Source organism: Papilio machaon, chromosome Z, assembly GCF_912999745.1.
Source record: "Papilio machaon chromosome Z, ilPapMach1.1, whole genome shotgun sequence".
Classification (NCBI taxonomy): Eukaryota; Metazoa; Arthropoda; class Insecta; order Lepidoptera; family Papilionidae; genus Papilio; species Papilio machaon.
The window spans coordinates 136,599-152,583 of record NC_060016.1 but is presented as its reverse complement, the minus strand read 5'-3'; the positions used below and the strand labels follow the sequence as shown (position 1 = coordinate 152,583).

The 15,985-nt window shown below is 34.1% G+C and overlaps 3 protein-coding genes across 3 annotated transcripts; 2 read left to right on the top strand and 1 right to left on the bottom strand.

The window, feature by feature from the left end:
- Positions 1 to 4,020: 4,020 nt before the first annotated feature.
- On the bottom strand, positions 4,021 to 6,064 carry LOC106715900 (selenoprotein K). The gene is made up of 4 exons (XM_014509267.2): positions 5,782 to 6,064; positions 5,462 to 5,537; positions 5,262 to 5,339; positions 4,021 to 4,637 (listed from the first exon to the last, which is right to left on the bottom strand). Exons 1-4 carry the CDS (start codon positions 5,798 to 5,800, stop codon positions 4,544 to 4,546), a joined length of 267 nt encoding a protein of 88 aa, XP_014364753.2. The 5' UTR covers positions 5,801 to 6,064; the 3' UTR covers positions 4,021 to 4,543.
- A 409-nt stretch (positions 6,065 to 6,473) lies between these two features.
- LOC106715897 (rhythmically expressed gene 2 protein) lies at positions 6,474 to 7,651 on the top strand. The gene has a single exon (XM_014509263.2). The coding sequence runs from the start codon at positions 6,905 to 6,907 to the stop codon at positions 7,649 to 7,651; it is 747 nt and encodes a 248-aa protein (XP_014364749.2). The 5' UTR covers positions 6,474 to 6,904.
- A 3,707-nt stretch (positions 7,652 to 11,358) lies between these two features.
- LOC106715890 (ephrin type-B receptor 1-B) lies at positions 11,359 to 15,007 on the top strand. Its single transcript, XM_014509249.2, has one exon. The coding sequence runs from the start codon at positions 11,769 to 11,771 to the stop codon at positions 14,805 to 14,807; it is 3,039 nt and encodes a 1,012-aa protein (XP_014364735.2). The 5' UTR covers positions 11,359 to 11,768; the 3' UTR covers positions 14,808 to 15,007.
- The last annotated feature ends 978 nt before the right edge of the window (positions 15,008 to 15,985 follow it).

Below are 15,985 nucleotides of genomic sequence, written 5' to 3'. Positions count from 1 at the left end.
ATGGCGAGTTTTCAGGTGGATGGATGGATGTTTGTTAAGAGGTACAGCCAGAACGGCTCAACGGATCTTGATCAAATTTATGATATAGAAAATAATCTGGAAGACCACGTAAGCTACTAATTAAGTTTTTTTGTAATACTGCACGAATGAAGACACGTACAGGAAATATGAGTTTTCGATATTAGTATGTAAAGATGTCTTTGTCTGACGAAATAACAAAAAACGTCCGATCGTGGAACTATTGTGCGTTACGTCGTTTTTATTAAACTTTTGTCACTTTTAACTTCAATAAAATTATTGGAAAAAAGTTCTTCAGAGACTCAAATTATTTTTAGATAAAATTTTGAAATACAGTAAAAAAACATGGATTACTATTTTTTTTTTTGGAACGGTCAATTGACGAGTACCAACCTTATACGTTTTCCGAATGCGATTGTTCAGCCCTCGCTGATTGGTTTCTTGCATGGCACACATAGAAGGACTTTAAACTATATGTTGTAGGGGAGCGCGATGTTAGTTGTAAAATGGGCAAGTAGTAACAAGCCATTTTTAGCTATATAATAGAGGACTATTTATTTGATTTTCCACCAACCCTACTACTTAATACTCGTTTGATTGTTTCATTTTTTTCTAGTAAGCAGTCTGTTTTACATTAATATAGCTATTACCTGCACTTTTTAAGCGTACTTAACGTAGCGGTACCCTTTATAATTTATTATTATATAAGGTCTCAGTAAGTGGCGCTAGCCTCAACAGTAGGTTATAATCTGTAACATCATTCTAGTGTTTTTATGAGATATCTTTAAAAATTACTTACTTTGATATTTTTTGACTGAAATTTGAGGGAAGTCGTTGCTATGACTACAGTCCACTGCGTAATTAGTGCTTACTTCTAATCTCGACTATGCTGACATCTATAGTGAACAAAGGACAGTTTTTCTCCCCATTCCTAATTTTTAACAAATTTTGATTACATGTTTATTAGAATCATGTCCTAATAAATTGGTCCACCTATACACCGACAAGGTTAATTACAATTGCTTTCTTGATTATGGCTCTCCCTTAGACCGACAAGGTTATCCGAGTCTCATTAACACCCCGTGTCAACATCTAATCAAATCTGTTTATACAACAACGCTCTTTTTTATCGGGCAGTGTTGCATTTTGAGCACTGGATGAAGAAGACAAGAGTGATTTTAGAGCATTCATCACTTAGGCGCCACCAACGCAAGTTTAACGCGGCGAAATAAAAGCGCCCAATCGAATGCGGACTTTAGTTTGGAAAATAAAGAATACGCTTTTGTTAATTTTTAAATATTTTTCTTTAAGTTTAAGATTTAAACTAAAAAGTATATGTTTGATTTAGTTTGTTCAAAGCTTCTAAAGGTTAAACGTGCTAAATAAATATATAAAAAATAGAAAACTGTTTACTGTTTTAAATAGGCAAAAGAACTGAATCAGAATTTGTGATCTGTCAGCAAAAAACAAATGAAACAGCAAGCATAGAGCGGGGGCTTCGGTGCCAACAGCAGCACTGAAGTGGGCCCCAGAGCAGTACGACCAGAACAGATCATTATTTGTTTATCGTCTCTCCAGAAAGTAACACATTATTTTAAATATAATATTTTTTTAACGCTGCTATTTTTGGGCGTCACTTACACGAAAATATTCCAAATGATTGATGTATCTACTAGTTTGGATTCACATATGTTTTATTAGCAAATAGAATTTACTAAAAATTAAATCAGATGTTTTTTTTTTAATTCAGGCCGATGGAGGCAGAGAACCAGCTGAGCATCCACTAAAACTCGCCACTTGCACTGACTTGCTGTTAGTGCTGGAGAAGTATTTAATGGCCGGAAATCGGCAGCCTTGACCGCAACTTTGTCCAGATTGTCCATCCTTCTTGTCTTCAACTCTTGTCAAACAACTTAAGACGTTAAATGTTGCACTGATATTAGTGTTACAGATAACTAAATATATTTAAATATAATACTAGTTATAGAGTGGATATTACAAGCACTTTCCATATCGGCGAACTTAGGCGGAGGCTTGTTCGTATGCCACCTTATGATATATAAAAACTAATATGTCGTCTTGTATAATCTGTGTTTGTGAACAATTGTGTTTTGACACTAACTTTATCTCAATGTATGCGGGACACCATTTAAGTTCTGTCTTTTGAAGAAATACAAAATAATTAGAACTTATGGCTATGGTTTATTTAATTAAGTATGTACCAAGTAATTGATGCAATTTTCTTACTAATATCTTACTAATATTATAAATGCGAATGTTTGGATGGATGGATTTTTGTTTGAAGGTATCTCCTGAACGGCGCAACTGATCTTGATGAAATTTGGCATAGATGTAGAGCATAGTGTGAAAGGACACATAGGCTACTAATAAAGGTTTTTTTTAATTCTGCGCGGACGGAGTCGCGGGACTTTTCTAAATTCCGTAAAATTGTTTAACATAAAATTTAATATCTGAGATTACAGCCTTATAAAGTTCAAATCATTTGGACTAGAGTACAGTTAATAGACGACCAATTTATTGAGTAAGCTAGCGCTTGATAACGATCTCACATGTTAAGTGATGATGTGGGCTAAATATGGTAGGCGTTAGCTTAGTTGCCTATTCACTTGAAGGCCCCCACGTCATACTTGGACGGAAAAAATGACGTCGGCAACTTGTTCCAATCCTTTGCAGTGTGCACAAGGAACGATGATTAAAATCTCTGCGTTCAATCGCGCAGTAAGTCAACTACATAAGGATCTCTCTCTAATCCTCCGCCTCTGAATATGTCGTCGCTATCAATGTCATGTATGGACATCATATTCAATTAAATAAATAATTATGAAGAAAGATCGCAATCTTTGTGAGTTTTCTTTACAGCAAATCTATTCCTTTGTAGTGATGTAAATATATACAAAAAAACATATCGCTATCCCTCTCACTCTCATAGAAGAAACACAAGCAGTAACATATATTAATCGTAAAAAAACAAGTAATTCTGCAGTCGACGGTGTAATGTAAACGTAAATAGAAATTGCAATTAAAATAAGTATCGAAAACTTATTGATTCATTGTTGGTTAACTTTTATTCAAATCACATTGTTCTTTTTTAAAGGAAAATGAAGAGCTGCTATGTATTTGAGTACAGCTTACGCACGCACCAGAAGTCTTAGGTAATTACACAAGGACCATTAATATATTAATATTCTGAATGCGGTGCAATATACTTAAGAATTTACAAGTTCCAAGTTTCATTCTGAGAGAGTCTTCTGCATACATCTTATATTATAAATGCGAATGTTTCCATTGATGGATGTTTGTTAGAAAGTATCTCCGGAACAACATAACGGATCTTGATGAAATTTGGCACAAATGTAGAACATAGTCTGGAAGAACACATAGGCTACTTATTAAGTTCTTTTTAATTCCGCGCGGACGGATTCGCGGGCGACAGCTAGTTATACTTAAGTTTATAAGAGCAATCGCAATAGCCGCACTTCCAAGCAAATGTTTCCATGTTTGCAAGAATATTCATTCCTTATACAAGTTTACGCAGCAAATACCAGAAATTTACACGAGACAAAATGCATTTGGTTTTGTATAAATTCTTAAATCATAAAGTAACACTCGCATGAATAGGTGACATTTGTCACGCAAAACGCAAGCGAGCTGCCCCACAAACCCCCCCCCCCCCCTCCCCTGCTAAAGTAATACAAAATTAACAGAACATTCGCCAAATAGTCAAAATTCTTGAATCATCATAAATAGTAATATTTGAATTATGCTGTAAAGTAATTGTTAGCAATGTGATCACTTGCAATCAACGTCAATACACCAGATGCAAACAATGTCGAGGTAAATTAAATAATTCATTTTGGGATATTGACATATTTATTTGTAAAAGTACATTTTGTTATCTATTTTAGAATTAGAAAGCTCATTAAAAACTACTTTCAAAACATTTAAAAAGGCAACAACAGTTATTTTTCATATAATTATTGCTCATGTTAACATCACATAGTTTCCAACTCAACTGAATGGGTCTTACATTCCTCAGATCAGTATACATGTGACTGAGACAAAACAAAGGCGGTGTTTACAGTAATGCCCATTTTCTTTTCCTTCCTTCATTTTCATATAAAAATATACTAATAACTATTTGCCAGCAATATTGTAATTTGATAAAAACTTCTTATAAAAGTAAGAGTAGCCTAGTGTTGTTACACAAGTGTTTGTAGAAAGTGTACAAATAGAAGTCCAGATCCACTAATTTGGCCAACCTGTCCACTTGGAGAGCCACTCTCCAAATAAAAATAGGAAAAGAACTTGGCCAGAAACGAAGATACTGTCTTCTATAATATCTTTTAATATAGCTAACTAATTGATGTAAAAAAATAAATGTGAGTTAAAAGTTACAAGGGAAATGAATTTATATTGTTTAATTTAGTTTGTTATTTGATAAGGCTCGTACCACCGTTATTATTTGAATTTGTATTTGTTGGATGTATGCAATGTAGTGGCAATACTAGCCACATCCGCAGCCACCCATCGGCGGAGGGGCGGGGCCCGAGCCGGAGGGGCCGAAGCCGCCAAACTTTCGCGAAGGAGGCTTTGGTGGTCTGCAATTATACATATTTTCAATAAGTTATTGAAAATATATATTAATATAAAAATTGACTCAAATAAAACTTAAATAAGCTTTGACAAAATAATTATCTATGTACTACAATAGTAATCATAATTATTACATTTGTATTACTATTTTAAATAAAGAACAACTTCATAATATTAAGTTTATAACCAACTGTAATAACAAGAAGTTTTACTAAAATCACACCAAATTATTAAATTGATAAGCTTAACAAATAACTTCCTTTACAAAATGTAGTTATATATATACTCATTGTTGTGAGATAAATTGACCTCATTTGTCATTTAATTTCAGATAAAATACTATTCACATTTTCTTATCAAGTAATGATCATATTGTTGTATCACTTTTAATTCATCATTTCTATCCATGACATACTTTGCTTTATAATATCTGATACATCATTTTCAAAGTAACCTTGTAAAATTTAAAATCAATACTAAATGCCTAAAGTTAGCCTGTATTCTATTTTACCTATATGTTACTTTTACCTATTTGTCTTTTCACTTGATTTATAATTTCATGCCACCTCTACTTGTTACTGCTTAGTGGTGTTAGAATGTTATAATATATTTTGATGTGTGCCACTCACCCACTGCCCGGGGGCCTGTAGTCTGTCACATACTTGTTCCCATACTTACTGTAGTTTGGATTGATCAGAGTCTGAAATCTGAACAAGATATATTTTGAAAACATAATTTTTTCATATTTGTATTTTTTATAGTAAAAATTAAAAATACAGAATCAAGTAACAATTTATGTGATTTGGTTTAAAACAAAAACAGTGCTTACAGAAGATAGAAGAAATTAATAAGGCCCCAAAACCATCCAAAAACACTGAATGGTGTTTTATCAACAACAGTTCCATCTGAAAAAACAAAAAAACTTCCTCATCACTTAAAAATATGCATTCTATCATTGTGAATCAAATGAATAAATAAATAATGTTGTTATTTCTATAGCAAACACACATGTGGAAATGGCTTTGCAAAACATAATGCATATTTGAACATTTCATTTAACATCAATGCTCACACTGACTTTGTGATTGACTCGCTTCAAACAAAATAAATAAAAAATTACAAATATAAAACAATTTGGGACATATTTACCTCCAGTTACATACGCCATGTTTTACGATTATAATGAGATATTATTTTCAAAGACAAATTAGTGGTAATTTCTAGATCAACTGCCCACAACAATAGTCCAATCAACGATACGATTATAACTTGGGCTTGGGACTTGGTTATTGGTTAGGTTTGCATTAGATTCACAGATTATATGAATTGCTATTTGCTATTGCTATTTTAGTTGCAAAAAATGTTAAAATACAATGTTTTATAAATGTTAGATATTGTATTGAGTTGAGTAATTGTAATTGGGTATTGACATTTGACACGTATGTAAAGTAGTCAAAGAGTATATAAATAAAATAGCTTTTCAGTTACAATTGTACTAGCGAAGATTTTAGCGAACAAGAACAAGATATATATTGCTTCATTTAGTTTGAAGATCACAATCGCCCATATCAAGATCACCTGATTGACTGGTCTTAGAGAAAAATAATTTACTTCGTGTTTTTAATTTTAGTTACTTGCGTTGTGGAGAATAAGAATAAAATATTATATGGTTTATCGTACTGTCTCAAATTGTTTGTTGATGTTCATACAAACAACAAATAATAAAATAATAAAAAATCACGCCAATCAAAGTGTTGTCATCGTTTTTTTTTTTAGGCTTATAATCTCACTGTCAATCGATACAATATACTCTTTGGTTGGTGTTGCTCGCCTGTGCCTGTTGCCTGTTACATCTTTTGCTTGTATTTCGTTTCGTTCCGACATTTAAATTGGATAATATTTGAAAATTTCAATGATTTCAATTATCATTTTATTTAATGCCGTCCTCCAGTGAATAAAACTTGAGATTTAAAGGTAAAAACACTATAACGGCCAAAATGTCCCAATCAGTGACGTGTTAGTGTAAAATATTGATCACTCTATAAAGTAAAATTAAAAATCTACAAAAGACGAAATATAACAGAAGTCATAAATTGGGTGTTCAAGGAGATTTTAAACAGTTTTACGTGAATGGTAATTGTAAGGTCTTAATATATTTCTTTCTATGCTTCACAAATAAGCAATGTTATAAAATCAATATTAATATTAGCTTATTATAGTATCATCAGCGGAACATATTTACTAATAAGCTTTTAACTTTTATTCAATAAAAATGTCTTTGAGATGTATCCGCCTAGTTACTTTTGATGCTACTAATACACTTCTTAAGTTTAAAGTACAGCCTTGGGAATATTACACCATTTTGGGTCGAGACTATGGATTTGAAGGATCTGATGAAGATCTTAAATTACGATTACTGGATAACTACAAAGTTATGTGGAACAAGTATCCCAATTTTGGTAAAAACCATATGAACTGGGAAGATTGGTGGAGACAAGTAGTAAAGAAGACATTTGACGGACAACTGCCAAGTAATGCCAATGTTGACGGTCTGGCAAATCAACTTATAAATGATTACAAAACAACAAAATGCTGGTATTTAACAGATGGTAGTCATGAGGTGCTTAACTACTTAAGAAATTATGGAGCATTTCTGGGTGTGATTTCTAATTTTGATCCACGACTTGTTGAGATTTTACGCAACGTTAAAATTGATTACAAATTAGATTTTATTTATACCTCATTTGATGTTGGTTATACCAAACCAGACCCGAAAATTTTCAATCATGTGTTAATGCAAGATATACCTGGCAAACCTCGAAACATACAGCCTAAAAACTGTCTACATATAGGAGATGATCTCGAAAAAGATTACAAAGCAGCTAAAGCTGCCGGATGGAATGCACTGCTCATATCTAATAACAAAAACTATCAAGAATGTATTCCCAAAGAACATATATTTCAAAACTTAATAGACCTACGTATGGCTATTTCTAAAAATAAATTAAATGTCTTTTAAAAAACCTCATTCTAATCATCTAGTCACTTAGTTACATATTAAATAATCCTAAAATTAGCAAATTTAATGTTAATTAAATGTGCATTTACCTAAGCTTTTAGTCAAAAAGTTTATTTTAATGTTGTGTTCTAGTGTTAGAAAATAATGATACTAATTTGCATGACTCACTTAAGTACATATAATATAGTATGATCCTGCTGTCCATACATATATCTAACCTTAAGTAATAGTTACATTGCTTTGTAAAAGTTATAATGGTTTTGTTGTAGATAATTGTACTAATATGTACCTGTATATCAATTTAATCAACTTATTTTGTTTGGGACTTAGGCCCACTGTGAACAGTGGTGATCATTAGTAGAGTCTTTGGTTCCAGTTTCCAGTTGTAGTCTTTTGCACATTTTGCATAAGGGTAGGACATGAATTAATCCAGTGAACCCAGCTCGCTAAATAACTTCAGGGAATCCTAAATATTGCTGGCAATTAAAGGGGAGCAATCTCTGCGAACTGATATACCGGACCCTAAAGGTAGACACTGTGGGGCAGTGTTGCATACTGTGAAACGCTATTTCCTCTTCCTCCATCCATGGTCTGCATTGAGAACATTCAGTTTTGCCTACATTATGCAGGTGTAAATCTGCCTGTTATTGTGTGTGTTATGGAATTTGTTTTACAAATAAAACTAAATTATTGATATAAACAATTCATTTGAGATACTACTACTAAATTTGCAAAATTTTTTAAATAAAAATATCCTTAAATTGAAAAATGAAAATGAATAATAATTTATTGCTATCCAAAAAATTAAGTTTAAGTTTACATTGAACAGTTAAGCTAATAAACTTTATGGATACAAAAGGGTTGCTTTTATAAGTATTGATCAGTACCCTAGTATATAGTATATTCAATTTTAATATAAACAAACAAAGTAAGTTTTGTGTATACCAAAATATAACATATCTATAGTTATAAGTAATTTATGTCATAGTCCAATAAAACAGAAATTCAGTGTTGTGTAACAAAATATTTGAGAATGTATGTGCTTCAATATCCTTAGTTTGTAGTGTTAAAACATAATATATGGAGTAACTATTATTTTTGGTTTTTTTTTCTTGCTTCAAATACCTAGCTCATTGATGTATTGAGTGTACATTGTATACAATTATTCAAGTTTCATCGGACTGTAGGCAATGGGTTCATCTGATGAAATACCTGCATTTAATGGAAATATGAGATAAAGGGTAGTTATACAAACCCATATTAAGATGAAATGATATGAAAATAAAACATTATTTTTACAGTTATGAGATAAGACTATGTTTTAATAGTTTACCCCCAAACAGAAACAAACACATGATTTGGACTTGCTATCTATTCAAGTCATATGGGTCCCTTTTTAGTATTACATCCTTATGGTGACCGTTTTAGATCAGAAAGGCTAGAGAATATCGTGCTTCTCTGTTAGATCTAATTACTTGGCATACCAGACCGAAGGGAAAAAGAAAGGCAATATCTATTTTGGTGCCAGTTTTACAAAAAGACGTCCAGTAATATTTTGTCCCTTTTATGTTTTAGCAACCAAAAAAAACTACGTTGCAGACGTTCGCCGTTTCTTATCAAATAATCTTTACGTTGCAATTGTCATTACTTTAATCGACCCAGAGCATACTGCCACCTCTTCCTTTCTTCACGCTATCACATGTGATTTTTAGTAAGAATACAAGAGGCAGAATAGGGGATAAACATAAGTATTTTTTATTTTCTTGTCCATTTCTTCCTCTGCCATACGTTTATGCCCATCCCAATCCCTCTCCTGCATAGGGAAGAGATAGGGACGTGAAAAGGTAAAAAATTCGGCCTTCACTAGGTACCCACCAGAGCTGGGCATTAACTCGTTAATCCGTTAATCGTTAATTAACGAAGTTAACATTTTGCTTAACGGATTAACTTTTAAGTTAACTTCAAAAAGTGTTAACGCTTTTGTTAACTTCCGTTAAAATCAACTTCCGTTAATAAAAGTCCGTTAATCGTTAAATTAGAAACTTGGAGACGTGCTGTCATTTTGTTTAAATTACGCGCCACGCCACGCTCGTAAGTTCAGCTATGTCGGGCGACTCGAATGGTGAACGAACGAGTTGATATATGTGAAGTTCGGGTGCAAGTGTGATGCATCAGAGCATCAGCATCATCAGTCCGGGAAAGACGTGACCAACAGGACAAAATCAAAAGAAGGTTCGAAATAGTATATTTCATAACGAGTCTATAAAATCACGAGTATGTAATAGCCCACATTCCGAACGCTCTTTGTCCCTGCAATACGCCACTTTTTAAGCAACTGTATTAAGAACACTTTTTTACTCGTGCTTTTTCTTTAGCTTTTCCAAACTCGTGCGTTCTCTTTCCCAACTGTCAAAATAATATCTGTTAAAAAGAAAAAACCAACCACGAAGTTTTTATGATTCATGCAAATATTTCTAAAAAGAAGCTCCTAATTTATTACAATATCAGATTTAATGATTTGATTCAATGAATTAGGTTGGTTTCATGTTATTTCATCTCATTAAATTTCATTTTCATTTCATATCAATAAAAATAATCTACCGAAGACTTCGCTGTTTGGCCAAAGTTCCCCTTGCCTACCCAGAATGGGTGAAGAAAACAAAAAAATCATTTTCCAAACATTTTAGTTAGTTGAGTTTATTGTGTTTTTATTATTATATTAAATTGCTTCATTTTTTCGCAACTGTATTAAAAATAGTTGTTTAGTACATGGGCGGAACTGTCATTACAACTTATGCCAACTGTCAACCCTCACCTTCGGCTGCGCCTCGGGTCGGTTAGACATTTGTCGGAACACTTTGCAATGACAGGCTTTCCGCACTCGTAATGAAATATACTATAATGCATTCATACTTGTCTCCGATACTAATGTCTTATAGAATTAAGATTAATTTTTATATTAATAAAAAATAATTTTAAAATAATAAAAATTAAAAATTTTCATAATTAAAATAATCAAAGTAATATTTTAAACAAGAGTCACCACCAAAAGTGTTAAAGTAGTATGTATAATTTTGGTACGGTTAACTGTTAACGATTAACTTTAACTTGCGTTAAATTTTCGAGAATTTAACGCTTTAACGATTAACGAAGTTAAATTTTTAATTAACGAATTAACGATTAACGAAGTTAACATTTCGATTAACTGTGCCCACCTGTGGTACCCACTAATTGAATGTAGATTATTTTTGCTTAAGGCATTTGGTTGTCGTGGTATTTCCTGTTGTAGTGGGAAAAATCCGGTTAAATGAAACGAGATTTAAAATGTTTAGGTAACATATAGATTCCTACGGCGCCCTATTTTTTACCATGATTTTGGATAGGTTAACTTGAGCTTGAGACAGTATAATTCGCCTGTGGCGCCCCTTCCTGCGTCTTTGGCGGTCGCCCAACCGCGCCCTTTCCGAACATCGGCCCTGACTGGGTACATAATTATAAGTTGTATGAACCACCTAACTTAGGGATCCCCTGTATTGCTTATCTTCAATGCGCTGTTGCAGCCTTTGTTTATTTATCATTTCGATCTCTTGGATTAATTCGTATAATTTAAAAAAGGACGATTTCAACATAAATTTAGTCTGTATGTTTGTTAAATATTTTCACATATTCGAGTCTTATTACATATTTGGTTGGCAATGGGCAAATTATTTCATATGGCAACACAAGAAATTGCTGCGCGTCCATGTCAAGGAACTGAGTTTTCATCTATGTAACACGGGATCAATATATATTAAAAATGCGAATTTCTCACATAAATTTGTGGTAATAAAGCAATCCATTCGAGCTTCAAAACTAAAATAAAGTACAGCAGTGCATATGCGGTTTACCACCGAAACAAGAAATACGTGTACGTTTCATTACGATAAACGAGTATTAGCAGCAGAGAGAAATGATGGGGTCGTCCTTTATCCCCGACAAAGTGAAGTGTTCGAAATAGAAAAAAAACTCTTAAATACATATTGTTTTAACATTATGTAGTGTGAGTGTGCTGACTTTGGTTAATTTATCGTGTTTTAAGTGTCGTTTTTGGAAATATTAGTATTATTATGTGGTCGAGATGATGTGGTTTTGTGCAGCGGTAGTGGCCGCTGTGGTGGCCGCTGCCGGCGTGAGCGGGGAGCAGGTCATGCTTCTCGATACGACAACTGAGGATACGCTTAGCTGGATGCGCTTTCCCTATGGTCTTCAGGCGAATACTCCTGGGTGGGTGGAAGAGTCTTATACTAATTTCGAAAAACAAATTAACTGGCGATCGTATGTGGTCTGTGACGTAGCTCATCACAATGTTAACAATTGGCTGTGGACACCATTTATTGAGCGCAGAAATGCCAACAGAATATATATTGAAATCAAGTTCACTATAAGGGACTGCTCTCTATTCCCAGGAAATGCTTTGAGTTGCAAGGAGACATTCAGTCTATTGTATTATGAATTTGATGTAGCAACCCGTGAGCAGCCTCCTTGGGAGCCAGAAAGCTACAAATTAGTAGGCCGAATTGCTGCTGGAGAAGGTAGATTCAATACAAATTCGGAAGTCGATATTAACACAGAGGTAAAGAGTATTGCTGTGACAAAAAGAGGAGTTTATTTTGCATTTAGAGATCAAGGTGCATGCATTTCTATTTTGGCAGTAAAGGTGTATTATATTACCTGTCCAGAGATAACGGTCAACTTTGCTAGATTTCCAGCCACGCCAACAGGCAGGGAAGTAACTGTCATAGAACAAGCCAATGGAACCTGTGTGGAAAATGCAGAGACGGCTCAGGGTGAGACACCTCCTGTTTACTTGTGCAAGGGTGATGGCAAATGGACATTGCCTAGTGGATCATGTAAATGCAGAGCAGGCTTTGAACCTGATCATAACAATCAGCTGTGCAACGAATGTTCACCAGGAAAATTTAAATCCCATACCGGAGATGATCCTTGCATACCTTGTCCTGATTATTCTGAATCTGCCGCTTATGCGGCTGCAGAGTGCAAATGTGTTCCTGGTTATTACAGATCTAAAAAGGACCCAAAAACTGTGCCATGCACTCAACCACCATCCGCACCCGATAATCTGACTGTAACCTTTGCTGATCAATTCTCAATATCTTTGGCATGGCAACCACCTCACAAAAATGGTGGTCGCAGTGATGTCACTTACAGTGTCCACTGCTCTAACTGTGGCCCAAGTGTTGAATACAGACCAGCTGCTAGCGGCATAAATTCTACCAGAGTTACTGTAATGGGACTGGACCCGGTAACTGAATATAAATTTCAAGTATTTGCTGTAAATGGTGTTTCAGAACTTACAGGCGAGGCGCCTAAGAAAGTGGAGATAACAGCCGTAACTGAAGCATCTGTGGTTAGTGTTGTCTCAAAGTTAAGAGTTTTAAGTGTTGAAAGTGATAAGTTGTCATTAGCATGGAATCCACCTCCAGTTGATTTAACAGACCCAGAAGACACGATAGAGACTTATGAAGTAAAATGTTTCCCCAAAGAAAATTTGGAAAAGGGCCCAAATTCAACAATAAAGACCACAAAAGAGCCATACATTACATTAACGGGTCTGAAAAGAGACACTGAATATGGGATAAGGGTGAGAGCTAAAATGAAACGTGGTTGGGGAGAGTTTAGTTCAATTGTATATGCCCGAACTGGATCTGTGTTAGAAACATCATTTGTAGGTGAAGAAGAAGGTGCTCAAGTACGTCTGGTTGCTGGGGTCATGGTTATAGTGGTTGTGCTCTCAGTAGTTGCTATAATAGCTACTGTTCTCTTTTTGCGTTCAAGAGGTGATGATGAATGTGACAAGAAACAACCAAGTGACTGCAATGCTTTGAATTATAGAAATGGGGAAGTATACACTGGCCCAGAACGACCCACAAAGACAAGTAGCAATGCTACCACACCATTGTTTGCAGGAACTGGTTCCAGAACTTATATTGATCCTCATACATATGAAGATCCTAATCAAGCTGTTAGAGAATTTGCTAGAGAAATTGATGCATCTTGCATTACAATAGAGGCCATTATAGGTGGTGGAGAATTTGGAGATGTTTGTCGTGGTAAACTTAAATTACCAGCAAGCTGTGGACAGGAAATCGATGTTGCCATTAAAACTCTGAAACCGGGTTCAACTGAGAGAGCTAGAAGAGATTTCCTGGCTGAGGCATCCATCATGGGTCAATTTGAACATCCCAATGTAATATTTTTGCAAGGAGTGGTCACAAAATGTAATCCAATAATGATTATAACTGAGTTCATGGAAAATGGGTCCCTTGATACATTTTTACGTGCAAATGATGGTAAATTTCGCGTTTTACAATTAGTTGGGATGTTACGTGGTATCGCTACTGGTATGCAATATCTATCAGAGATGAATTACATACATAGAGATCTTGCCGCTCGCAATGTTCTTGTCAATTCTCAACTGGTCTGTAAAATTGCTGACTTTGGCTTATCTCGTGAAATTGAATCTACAGCAGATGGTGCATATACAACACGGGGCGGTAAAATACCAGTAAGATGGACAGCACCTGAAGCTATTGCTTTCAGAAAATTTACATCTGCAAGTGATGTCTGGTCTATGGGCATTGTATGTTGGGAGGTGATGAGCTTTGGAGAGCGACCTTACTGGAATTGGAGTAACCAAGATGTGATTAAATCAATTGAAAAAGGCTATCGTCTTCCGGCACCTATGGACTGCCCTGAGGCAGTCTATCAACTGATGTTGGATTGCTGGCAAAAAGAACGAACCCACAGACCTACCTTTGCCAGCATTGTTAAAACTTTAGACAAACTAATTCGTTGCCCTGATACTTTACGGAAGATTGCCCAGAATCGATCTGCTGATCCCCTTGCTGGGGACACACCTGATTTAATTCAATTTTCTTCCGTAGAAGAATGGTTGGAATGCATAAAAATGTCTCGATACATCGAGAAATTTAGGGCTGCTGGCATCACAGACATGGATGCGGTAGTTGACCTCACAGTGCAGCAGTTGTCTTCTCTGGGTGTCACTCTTGTGGGGCATCAGAAGAAAATTATGAACAGCGTACAGAGTATGCGTGCTCAGATTCGTGTCAGTGGCCCGTATGGTTTTCTTGTTTAATATCATATAGACTAAATTATATGTAAAAGTGTCTATGGACAAATAATGCAATTTGGTGGATCTCTATCTTTCATGGTAACGTGATTCTATTACAGTGATTTAAATTAATGAAATTGATGCATTTTGTATATTTTTCTAAAAAAACTGTCATAGTTTTAGCTATACTAAATAACACAACTTTCCCTAGTTCTTAAGGAAACGTAATGTAATTATGCTGTTCATATATATTTTTTTTAACTTTAACTGTTTGATTGTTTACTGTTGTGACATGCTATGTAGCATGATTATGTTTTAATACAAATGAAAATTTTACTGTAACAATACATTCAACACAAGCTTTAGTATTCTACCGTCTATAAACATTATACAACGAATTTAGAGCCATTATTATTTCCTAGTATAGTGTAAACAAGTTACAATGAAGGCTCCAAAGTATTTTATAACAAATTTAAATGCAGATTATTTACTAACTTTAACAAAAACTGTTTTCTTTTTTTTTACTTCAAACAGCAACTGGCAGCTATATTACAACTGATTTGTAATTATAATTGTGGTGGTTTTTGTATTTGTATATGTTAATTTTAGGCTTTCTTATCATTTTATTTTATTTAATTACTTTCTTATAAACTGAAATAAAATTCAGTTGTAGCGCTATTGTATTTTTTACATAAAACTTAATTAAATGAGTAATAGTTTTGATATCTGAAAGATTTCTCCTGATGTTTAAATGTCCTTAGATTAAGAAGTAATACATGATAAGTTTTTAAGGTATGTTAGTACTTCCATGTCTCTTCAGATGGAGCTTTCTTGTTTGGCAACATTCCTTAAACCGTCATTTTGGTGTAAGATTATTCAATGTAGTTAGCCAAATTTGCTGTAATGATTTCGATGTAATTATCTCGATCGGTTATAAATATTTGGAGATGGGTGTATGACAAGGTATATTATAAGTCCAATACTGGGTTTTTCCAATTTTCATTTCTTCATCTAGTAATCTTTTTGTATCCCTTCTTTATTTTATTCATGGAAATGTGATTATAAGTACTTAAGTAATTAGTAGGCATTAATATACACGGACATACATAACTTTATGTTGCATGTATATAAGGCTGATTATTTCAATTTTGTATGTATAAGTCATGCTTAAATTACATTAAGGACATACCGGCATATTTTTC

Coding starts and splice junctions, on each gene's coding strand:
- LOC106715900 (XM_014509267.2), bottom strand. Junction 5,340..5,461: donor ATTAATTTCTTCTATCTTCT/GTAAGCACTGTT, acceptor TATCTTGTTCAG/ATTTCAGACTCTGATCAATC. Junction 4,638..5,261: donor TACAGGCCCCCGGGCAGTGG/GTGAGTGGCACA, acceptor GTATAATTGCAG/ACCACCAAAGCCTCCTTCGC.
- LOC106715897 (XM_014509263.2), top strand. CDS start 6,905: ATGTCTTTGAGATGTATCCGCCTAGTTACTTTTGATGCTACTAATACA.
- LOC106715890 (XM_014509249.2), top strand. CDS start 11,769: ATGATGTGGTTTTGTGCAGCGGTAGTGGCCGCTGTGGTGGCCGCTGCC.